At 37.5% G+C, this 12,500-nt stretch overlaps 1 protein-coding gene across 1 annotated transcript in view; it reads right to left on the reverse strand.

Moving 5' to 3' along the window:
* Positions 1–12,500, reverse strand: part of LOC125044160 (serine/arginine repetitive matrix protein 1-like) — a 61,290-nt gene that overhangs the window by 22,049 nt on the left and 26,741 nt on the right. The window contains exon 2 of the mRNA XM_047640612.1: positions 7,067–7,714. Coding sequence (XP_047496568.1) covers positions 7,067–7,130 — 64 coding nt within the window. The 5' untranslated portion in view covers positions 7,131–7,714. The remainder of the gene's footprint in view (positions 1–7,066; positions 7,715–12,500) is intronic.

The raw sequence follows: 12,500 nt of genomic DNA on the forward strand, positions 1-12,500 counted from the left end.
AATCACAAACAAATGAATGCATTCACACAGACTAATAGACATAAACGCCATACAAAGTTGTGTGAAAAGAATAAATACAACCGTATACTACATCGGTGAATTTGTGTATGTAGACATATGGACACATCTACAATGAACAGGAATGACAATGTGATTTTAAGCCATCTGTCCATCCATTACGGGTTCTGTGGGTCACGCAATTATAATCTATACACGTACACGGATTCAGATCAGATTAGAAGACCGCTGGAAGACCGCGTCTCAATGACAGGACAGAAGCCTTGAGCCAGTGAGAGCGACGGGCGTGGAGCGTGCTCGAGTACTGTTACTATTCGTTCATTTCCTTGTATCGATCCAATGCCTGACACCATTACGTGGGAATGCAAAGTATCCAATTCACATGGAGATCCTCACACACACACACACACACACACACAGAGGCTTTTGATTTTGAATCACAAAGATCATTTAACAGTTGCGTTTATGAATAATATACAAAGATGTTAACGTATCCTGAGTTGGTAAACGAATATGTTATGTGCGGATCGATCAGGTCGCCTTTGCTTACAACGTGTGACGAACTTCAAAGGACAACCCAATGGAAGAGAACAGACGACCGCAGCGAACTACTTATATACGTGGCACGTTCCAGTGACGGATGCCCGATCGTTCTCCTGAGGGTTATTAGAGGGCATTGACCCTTTGTGGCGTGGTAGCGAGTGAGGGGGCGTGGGGCGCGGGGCGCATGGGGGGTGTACTTTGCACCGGCAAGCCCGAGTGGGGGGAGGGGCACGACCTCAAGAGTCGGGGAGAATAAGGAAAAGAACGAGGGGAAGGAAAAGGAAGGAAGAAATAAAAAGGCGGCAAAAATGTAAAATAAATAAATAAGTAAATAAGTAAATAAATAAAACTTGTACCATTAACATGTACCAATAACGTAAAAAGCAGAGAAAGAGAATGCGGATAGGATGAGGATAGGATGAAGGAGATAAATGCAAGCTGGAAAAACCGACGGTAATTTTAAAGGGAAAGTGTCAGACTGCATAAAAGGTGTCACTTCCAAGTGAAGCGCAGGGAAGAGAAAAAGAAAAGGCTGAGGCAAGAAATAATACAAAAATGACAACGATACTGATACTAACTCTAATGATGATGACGAAGATGATGAATAAATTATAATAATAATGGTATTAATAATCATGATAACAATAAATAATAATAATAAAAAAATAGAAGTAATAATAATAATAACAATAATAAAAATTATTAGTAATAATGACAATGATAATAACAATAATAATAATGATAATAGTAATAATACCATTAATGATAATTATAATGATAATAACAATGATATGATAATAACAACAAAACAACAAAAGTAATAATAATAATACCGAGAATTATAGTACTAATAACAATAATGGTAAAAACAAAAAGGATAATGATAACAATAACAATAATAATAGCAATGATAATAATAGCAATGTGAAGATAGTGGAAATAGTAATAGTAATAGTAATAGTAATAATAATAATATAATAATGCAGTGATAATAATAGTAATATTAACAAATAGTTATTATAGTGACAGCAACAACAACAATAATAATAATAATATTAATAATAATATCAATAACAAGAACATATTGATAATAATAATAACACAAACATCCACAATAATAACAACAACAACAATAATAATAACAACAATAATTGTTACTATTATCATTTAAAAATGATGATAATAATAATGATAAGAATACCAATAATGATATCAATGATAATATTAGTAATATGAACAAGATAGTTAAAATAGTAATAGTAGTAGTAATAATAATAATAATAATAATAATAATAATAATAATAATAATGATTATAATATTAACAATAATTATAATAATATCAATGATAATAATAGTAATAATAACAAAATAGTTAATAGTAACAACAACAACAACACAACAATAATAATAATAATAATAATAATAATAATAATATTGATAATAATATCAATAACAAAGATAACAAGAACATAATGATAATAACAATAACACAAACATCCACAATAATAATTATAATAATTGTTACTTTTATCATAAAAAATAATGATACTAATAATAACAACAACAACAATAATAATAGTAATAATAATTATGGGGATGAAAACAATCCAAATGATAACAGTCAAAAGAATGATATCAATGATAACGCTATCATTAACAATGATGACAAATAATAATGATAATAATGTAATAATGATAATTCTGATAATAATAAAAGTAATAATCATGATAATAATCACAATCAAATAATAATGATCATCATGATGACGACGATGATAACAACAACAACAACAACAACAATAATAAAATGATAATAATAATAATGCCAGTACTACTGATAATGATGTTAATAATAGTAATGCTACTGCTAATACTAACTAATACTAACAAGGATGATAATGATATTAATAATAATAATATTAGTAGTAATAAAAATAATAATAATGGTATTGATAATAATAATGATAATACAAATAATAAAAACAATAACAATATACATGATAATAGTGATTATAATAACAACAGTAATTATAAGAAATAATAATAGTGCTATAAATAATATTAATCATAATAATAACAATAATGGTAGTGACGATACTACTACTACTACTACTACTACTACTACTACTAATGATAATAACAAAAATATTAACAATAATGATGAATATGATGATATTAATACTACTAATAATGAGAGTAATAAAACAGTCGTAAAAGTAATATCAATAACGATAGTAATATAGTAATTATGGTAGTATTAATAGTAGTAGTGAAGGTGTTAGTAGTAGTAGCAGTAGTTGTGGTAATAATAGTAGTACTAGCAGTAGCAGTACATATAAACACACGTGGAATTTATGTCTAACAAATTGCAAGTAGAGCAACAAAGGGAAGGAAAGGAAAACACATGAATACGCCGAAGGCCTTCTCGCATTTATTGCTTCAGGGCATGCTTCATTCACGATGAAGCACACACACACACACAAACACATATGTACGTAAGTATGTATGTATATATGTATACATGCATGCATGCACGCACTATATATATATATATATATATATATATATATATATATATATATAAGCAATATGCACATATATGTATGTGCGTGTATATATACACATATATGTATATATGTATGTATATATACATATAAATATTTTAAGTATATATGTATATATATGTACATATATGCATATATATCTATATGTGTGTATATGTATACCTGTATATATATGTAAATAATATATATATATATATACATACATACACATTATATATGTATATGTATATGTATATGTATATATATTTATGTATGTGTATATATATATGTATGTATGTGTATATATAAATATGTATATGTATATATATGCATGCATGCATATATATATATATATATATATATATATATATATATGTATGCAATATGTATATATGCATATATATAGGTATATATGTATAGATATGTATATATATATGTATATGTATGTATATATATATAGAGAGAGAGAGAGAGGAGAGAGAGAGGGAGAGGGGGAAGGAGAGGGGGAAGGAGGGAGGGAGAGAGAAAGAGTAAGAGGGAGAGAGGGAGAGGAAGAGAGAGGGAGGGAGGGAGGGAGGGAGGGAGGGAGAGAAAGAGAGAGAGAGAGAGAGAGAGAGAGAGAGAGAGAGAGAGAGAGAGAGAGAGAGAGAGAGAGAGAGAGAGAGAGAGAGAGAGAGAGAGAGGGAGAGGGGGAGGGGGAAGGAGGGAGGGAGAGAGAAAGAGTGAAAGGGAGAGAGGGAGAGAGAGAGGGAGAGAGAGGGGAGAGAGAGAGAGGGCAGAGAGAGAGAGAGAGAGAGAGAGAGAGAGAGAGAGAGAGAGAGAGAGAGAGAGAGAGAGAGAGAGAGAGAGAGAGAGAGAGAGAGGGAGGGAGAGAGAAAGAGTGAGAGGGAGAGAGAGAGAGAGGGAGAGAGAGAGAGAGAGAGAGAGAGAGAGAGAGAGAGAGAGAGAGAGAGAGAGAGAGAGAGAGAGAGAGAGAGAGAGAGAGAGAGAAAGAGAGAGAGAGAGACCCTTGTCGGCGTCACCCTCTTAAGCCTCAACAACGGTTATCTTGAAGCAAACGCGGGGCGAGATTTTGGGCTTTGAGATCGGGTCTGAAACTGCATTCTAATCTAACCCTTGCGACAGCCAGCCAACCCATTGCCTAACTCCAATCCTCATACTACTAGCAGTTTGTTATCCGATATTATGCATTTATCAAGCACAACAAATCCTAGCTTGAATTTAAAGATCGCTGACGAAAGAGAAAGAGGAGTGTACTGCGGCGAAGAGCAATGACGTAGTCGCATATACCAAGCTCAAAATGTGCAGGCGAAGGTGCAGTCGTGCCGTATACGTCACGCTGTAAATACTAAAAACGTTAAAGGAATTATGTATGGTCATTGATGTAAAGTAACCATGTGACTTGTATGGCTGCTGTTGTTTCAGTGAACCATTTACTTCGTGGCCTCATATGAAACTTAGCACGTACGTCTTTTGTTTCTATTAACTAGACCCGCTTTATTACTATTTCCATGAGGTGATTCGAACATAGATGTCGAAACGGTGCGAGGAAGGATCTGCAATTACCTAGTCGACTGAGAGGAGGAGACTGTTTTGGCTGTTGAAATTTGGTGTTGGTAACGGTGGGCCGATCGATCAGTGTTCGCTACTGTGTCTTGCTAGCGGGCAGACTGACACCGAGCCCGGCCGTCCACTGGATCTCAACTTAGTGAAACGTTCATTTAAAAGACAAGTGCACTTTAGTGCACACTATCATTATATCTTTAGTGAGATACTTCCTGGGGAGAAAGCATTACTTCGAATTGAACTGGATTTTGTCTCATCTATACTACCTATAGATAATCATCTCTCACATATTAACAAATTGGAATCGTGTTCTTGTCCTAAGGCTATCGGCACCATTGCACTATTCATAACGGTAGCTGAAAAGATGACACATTCTGAACATGGCCATGGAAATTATTATATCAGGGGACATGGAATAGAAAAGATTAAGAACCTGTACTCTACCGTGTTGGTACTATGGTAGAATAAAAATACTCACAAGCTAGACTCAATGGAGGGAGAAAACAGGGAGAGATCGGAGTATAAGAAAGGGGAAGAAGCAACACGGTAAACGAAGGGCAAGTGAGGACAGGTAAACGGAAACAACGGCTGGTCAGGTCAGTTTTAAGCGTTGTATGAAATATATCTATTTATCTGTCCTGCCTGAAAATTCTGGCACGTGCCAAGGGAGAGTCAAGCTCAATATCCTACGGCAACGCATCTTAGAATACGATGTAGATCAAATTGTAAATAACGAAGGAAAGAAAAGAAACACACGAATATGGGAAACGCCTTTTTGCTGTAGTACTTTTCTCAGGGCACGAAGAAGCGAAGCAGTGAAAAGACCTCAGGCATATTCGTGTCTTTTTTAGTTATTCCCTTTGCCATTTTATTTACAACCGCACATGCGCATGCCCCCCCCCCCCCTCCCACACACACACAAAGTGTACAGATGTATATGCATGAATATATATATATATATATATATATATATATATATATGTGAGTGCGTGTGTGTGCGTCTGTATGTACATACGCACACGTATATATGTACACATGGTCTGATATATATACTTATATATATATATATATATATATATATATATAGAGAGAGAGAGAGAGAGAGAGAAAGAGGAAGAGAGAAGGAGATGGATACATAGTGATGAAAAGAAAGATATAAACATATATATATATATATATATATAAAGATAGACAGATAGACAGAGAGTGATCGCGAAAAAGCTAAGCCATTATAAATGTACAGATGTAATTAAAGCAAAGCAAAACTGAGGGAGGGGAGCAGAAATTTACTTGTCATACTATGAGAAAATACTGAATGAAAAATGTAATGAGGCAAGCAGGATATGAGGTCCACAATCCACATCAGTTGGTTGGTAACGCGAAGCATAAGATGAATTGGGAGGAAACATTCAGACTGTTTATGGAAAGTCAATAGCAGGGAAGCTAAGGAGAAAGGGCCCCCGGCTACTACACACATTCTGATACACCGATAGAGGCAAAAGGCAGGAGAAGAGTTTGGAAATTAAGGCAGTCGACATTGTCAGGGCAAAGACAGGCGGGTTAGCAGGATGCCGCAATCAATTAGCAACGTTTGCTGCACTGGCCCTCACTAATCTATTTATTTTTGCTCTTTATTTTTTCACGCACAGCCAGCCGACCTCAGTTTAAGACAGCAATGACCATTATCCAAAGAAGGTATGAGTCCTTGGACCCATATCGTCTGCAGTCTCCTTCCCCTCCACTTCACTGTCAACAAATGTAAACACTGCCAAGCAGTCTGCATGTATGCACTGTGTCCAGAGAGATTATTCATGATCGCTACCTGTTGCTTAAGGGCCTGTCACACCTTAACGTTTTAGAGAAGTATGGCTAGCGTATGAACACGGTGGCACACGCTCAGCATACGCTTGAATAAGTTATGGGTACGCTGCTCCATCGTTAGGGTACGTTGAAGTACGGTGGCGTACGGTGCCGTACGTCGTCGTACGCAGGGACAGCGAGACGTTTTTGAGCATGCACAAAATTCTCGACGTATGCCAGCGTGTGGCCAGTACGTTATGCATACGCTGGGGATAAGTTAAAGGCACGTTAGGCGATCGTTATCATTCGTTCCCCGATCGTTGTCTTATACGCTCTGCATACGTCGACAACGCGCCGAAAAACGAAGAGTTCAGCGTACGCCACCGTTTAACATGTTTACCATACGCTAGCCATACGTTCTCTAAAACGTTAAGGTGTGACAGGCTCATTACGCACGTTATCTGCGTTCTGATTACGAAATATATTTTTATCCGATTATATCGCCAGGATTCCGAACTGCTCATCCACAGACCCGGATCCAGGTATATACAACTAAAAAATGTTGAAGCAAATTCCTTTTGTTGGAGAAACTCACCTCTCTCTTCTTCCCACTGTTTCTTTTTCCTTTCCAGGAGCGACATATGACGGGTTGTCGCCATCTTATCTCCCGAGGCTAGACTCCCGCCAGGGTCGTCGAAGTGGTACGGCGGCGCTCGGGGTTGGTGCGGCGGGGCATCCGGGCCGCCGTAGAGGATCTCCTGGAGTTGAGAACTGTTGTAGCGCGGCGGGGCCGTGCCTTTGAGGCTGCTGTGGGCCTTCTCAGGGCGTGAGATTCCAGCTTTCGGGCTGTGATGGGCCAACTCTTTCGGCTTAAGCAAGCCTAGCTCTGGGCAATATGGTTCGTGTGACTTTGAGAAAGAAGACTGCGGGCTAGAGTTTCCTTCTAGAGGGCAACGAGGAGGATTTGCCCTATCTGAAAGTCTCTTTGCGTCACTAATATACTCTCTGTTGTGTCCCGCGGTTTCAACTTCACTCACAGTCTGTCCTTTTCCGATGCTCTGTGTTACATGAATCTTCTGCAGGACCCTGGCAACTCTTCTACTTGCGGCTTCTGTGCTTGTTCGGATTTGGCTTTTGCTCGACTCCTCAGACCGTTTTCCTGGCTTCGAAAGACACGGAGAGTGAGCAGACTTCGCCTTTCCAAAGGACTCGTTTCCGAAGGCTCTATCGAAGAATGTATAGTCTGCAAAGCAATAGAACAAGAGAAGCATTAGTCATACAGTCAGGAATATTTACTGTATAAGAAAAAAAAAGTAGATGCTATACTAAATATGTAGGTGCGGGAAGTGTGAGTCACCTCAATGTGCGCTAAACGACGATTAATGATTCATCAGCCTGATATGTAGGTCAGAGCTTTGTTGGACGGCGCGTTTTTGTCTTCATTTGGCCAATACAGAACATGGAGAACGATTACATTAATTAGCACTTGTGTTAAATTCTTATCAATAGACAGCAGCAGTAAAAAAAAAAAAAAAAAAAAAAAAAAAAAAAAAAAAAAAAAAAAGAGAGAGAGAGAGAGAGACGCCTCGGTGAAATAAAAGAAAAAGGACGTTGGCAAATGAATCACGTTTGGCATTTTCATTATTCTAGTGGACAGTCGAACTGTAACCATGTATAGGTAGGTTAAAAAAATTAATATCAGTGCCATACTAGTGTCTACGGTAAAGCTCATATAGCCAACATGGATTGCAGTATTTTACATGATAAGATACCGTTTTTTTGTATAGCAGCATACACACCGAAGGCCACAAGTACATATGCATTTCCCAAAGGGTACATAAGGTAAAAAAATAATAACCGTAACGTGCACTGCTGTGCAGAGCAAACCGGTGTGAACTATTATGTAGAACAAGTAATGCCGAACAGCCCTGTTACGAATCTTCTGACAGGAAGTAGCAAACAAGACAAGGGCTCTTTCCTTCATCAGTAATAAAATATGTCGCAACTTATAATATAAAATCCCTATACAGTCTCATCACAGATAGGTTTCACGATAAAAATGTTTTTTTTTTTTTTTATATTACAGGGGTACACGGGAACTTATCTAAATGCCAATGGGGTACATGCCAACAAAAAGTATGTGAATCCCTCGTACAGGGTATTGGATTTATAGGCTCATCATCCTTTGAAGTCCAAGCAATGCTCTCGTCGCACCTTTCTCATGCTATTAGATTTTCCAAACTATCACTGAAGGCTAGTGGTGCATTGACAATGTTCTGTCGTATTTTTTTTTCCCCTTTCAGTCACGCTGTAGAGAGATATGTATATGTTACTTGTTTGCACAGCACAGCGTATAGCGTATAATGGCCTCCCGTGATCACTGATATTCCACTTGAGGGGCATGGTATATAAGTTATGAGAGACAGTAATGATCACATTATTGCACAGCATTACTAATGCCTTCACTGTAAATGGTGAAATCTTGAATTGCCTTTAAAGGGTCACTGCTCGACTCCCTCCCCGTCCCCACGCCCATGAATAACTCACGCGGCAATCGTGGGCCGCCGCTTGACGTCACGCATGTCAAGGGTGGCGGTGACCTAGTACTTGCTCTCCGCCGACGACCCGCCCCGACGATGTTCAATCGAATCTATATCCGGAACTTAGAAGGGAGAAGAAAACTGAAGAGGAATAGTAAAAGAAAAATAACAGGTAAAAGGCGGTGCACAAAGGCGGTGAACAAAGGCAAGAAAATAAAGAAAGGAATCAAAATGGATCAAAAAAGGTATTATGGAAAAAGAAACGGTAATAAAAGGAATAAAAGAAAAAAAGAAAATGTTGATCATATGTTTAAATGTTTAAGATTAGCTTTCTATCTAACCGTCTAATCTAATGCTGTAACATGTACGAGGGTGTCAGCATGAGGTGAGCCATGATATGCTTTAATCACTGATTAAAAAACAAATATGATTTGCAATCACGTATTTGAGGCTGAGCGAGAGGCAGCGAGGGACCCGGTTTAGTGTCAGGGAGGGAGGGCAAGGGAGGCAGTTTAATTACTATCATATATATACTTAGTTACATATATGCATATATGTATATATAAATACATAAAAAAAAAATATATATATATATATAGATATATATTATACACACACGTGTGTGTTTGTGTGAATTATATATATATATGCACATATATATATACTATCTAACCATCTATCTATGATGCATATTTATATACATACAAAAAAACACATACACACACAGCATATATATATATGCATACACAATCACACACACACACACACACACACACACACACACACACACACACACACACACACACACACACACACAATCACACACACACACACACACACACACACACACACACACACACACACACACACACACACACACACATACACACACACACACACACACACTGTGTGTGTGTATATATATATGTATATATATATATATAGACATACACACACATGCATGTGTGTGTGTATATGTGTGTTGGTATGTGGGTGAGTGTGAGTATGTATTTATGTATGGATGGATGGATGGATGGATGGATGGATGGATGGATGGATGGATGGATGGATGGATGGATGGATGGATGGATGGATGGATGGATGGATGGATGGATATATATATACATATTTATATATATATATTTATATATGTATAAATATATATTCATGTGTATAACCAGGTATGTATATGTATATGTATATATACACATGAATATATGTACATGTACATGTGTGTGTGTTTATATGTGTATATATACTTATACATATACATATACATATACATATACATATACATAGTACACATACATACATACGTACACACACATACACACACACACACACACACACACACACACACACACACACACACACATATATATATACATATACACACCCACATACGTGTGTGTGTGTGTGTGTGTGTGTGTGTGTGTGTGTGTGTGTGTGTGTGTGTGTGTGTGTGTGTGTGTGCGTGTGTGATTACTAAAGAATGTCTGATCACGTGCTTAAAACACATGCACTTGGCACACTTGAGGTGAGTCACAGGGCATTAATCGCAGAGGCTCAAGTTCATTGCCCTTTAAGAACTACCTCCAAGAGGTGCGAAGTTCGCTTCGACATTCGAGGAATTTGTTGACAAGTGCTCGCTCCAGAATTAAGTACGAGGATGAGGGATAAAGGCACATGTAATAATTCAGTTCTTCCCTTCAGGGAATATAATCAAATGATTTCGCCGACTTATAGATGCTAATGCAGATGTAGATGAGAAATGGTAAACTATCTACTGATGCTTTATGTGATCTGGAAAGCACAATAAAACAGCACGTATGATGGAAGTGCAAGGATCTCTATGCAGAAGAGAAAGAAAGGATGTACGGTAGGAGTTCCTCGGGTCTCATTCCGGCCCTGGTCTTACCCTAACACATACATGATTAGCAGTAAATAGAAAGGTTAAAGGTAAAAGAGTCGCCAAACCCTTCAGGTTGGCCGCACAATAAGAACACGTTTGTGTCTTCGTATAGAAGAAAGATGGCGTGGACAATTAACCTAATCCTCATGTCTTGTTTGAAGCTGAGAAAATAATAAACGGCATTCCGGGCGTAGCTATAGGTAGCCATGCCTGTGTGAGCCTGCGCTTGAGCGTTACCATCTTTGAGCTGGATCCCCTAGGCCAGGCCTGGCACCTGTCAGCCCCACCTGAGGAATCCAATATTTCACCACGTGACCATGCGTCCCACGAAAAACTGCGTTTTGCAAAGCTTTCCAAACTGTCGCTCTGCACATTACCGCATCGTACTGATACATTGCACTGCCAATTTGCATTGTCTACCAAACGAGAATTAAATTTACTCTTGATAAATATGTCCTCAATATTCTAAAAATATATAACAATCTTTGGGGGGGGGGGCAGTTGTGTATATCATTGTTCTAATACAATATTCATCACACATAATCGTTCAATCGCAATGCATAGTGTGAATAGGACCTATTTTAGCAAGAATAAAGATGTTATGCCTGTGAATCTGGTATGGTCCTATTTAGATTAATTGTGCCAATTTGCTTTTTCTGTACTTAAAATTGAGTATGACATTATATGCCTCTAGAGCGCAGGCGAACTTGTTTAATATCCATATTTTATTATTTACCTCAGACCTGAAAAATGGGCTTCTCGCTATGCATTCGAATTGTTTTATATATTTTTGGTCCTGCTAGTCTGTGTGCACTCCTTTTAATTTCCTTCGCATATCAGTTTTATCTAAATGACCTAGCTTCCCACTCGGAGTGCGGTGCATGTGTTGAGGAGAAACGCATATGTTCTAGTAAATGGTTATCTTCAAGTCATATGAACTCGATGGTGCTCACAGTCAAGCATCCAGTGAAATAAATCATGTGCTTTGTTAAATATAATGTTTACAATCAGAAGTTAGAAAAATCTGATGGTAGCTACCACATATTCCGTATGCCTCGTAAATGACTACTACAACCAGATATCTTTTGATACTGTTTTACTGCAGCTGAAAACTAGTGGAGCAGATCGTTTCTACGTTCTCCACATGCTATTATAGTTTTATTCCAATATTATGAAAGGGCAACCGTTTCGTCGGATACTCGCACGTGATTCTACAGTTTTGATAAATCTAGGGAGCGAATTCTATATTGTCTGAGCCATAAAGTAAATAAATATTAACATCGGGAGGTATCGATTCTGCTTGACATGGATCTGTAATGGATTTTGGGAAAAATTTAAACATTTACGAACGATAGCATTAGAAACGATACAGGAAGTAGGTTGAAAAGACGACTGCCAATGTAGGCCATGCGTGTCCATTCTTACATCTGGGAAAAAGGGTGACATTAGAATGGATTTCTGGTGAAAGTGTGTAAAAGGAAACCACTCTTCCAAGTATATTTATAAATATATATATATATATATACATATACATACATGCATACATACATAAATACATAAAAACATACATACATACA

The sequence above is a fragment of the Penaeus chinensis genome, chromosome 35 (assembly GCF_019202785.1).
Source record: "Penaeus chinensis breed Huanghai No. 1 chromosome 35, ASM1920278v2, whole genome shotgun sequence".
In the NCBI taxonomy this organism is placed as follows: Eukaryota; Metazoa; Arthropoda; class Malacostraca; order Decapoda; family Penaeidae; genus Penaeus; species Penaeus chinensis.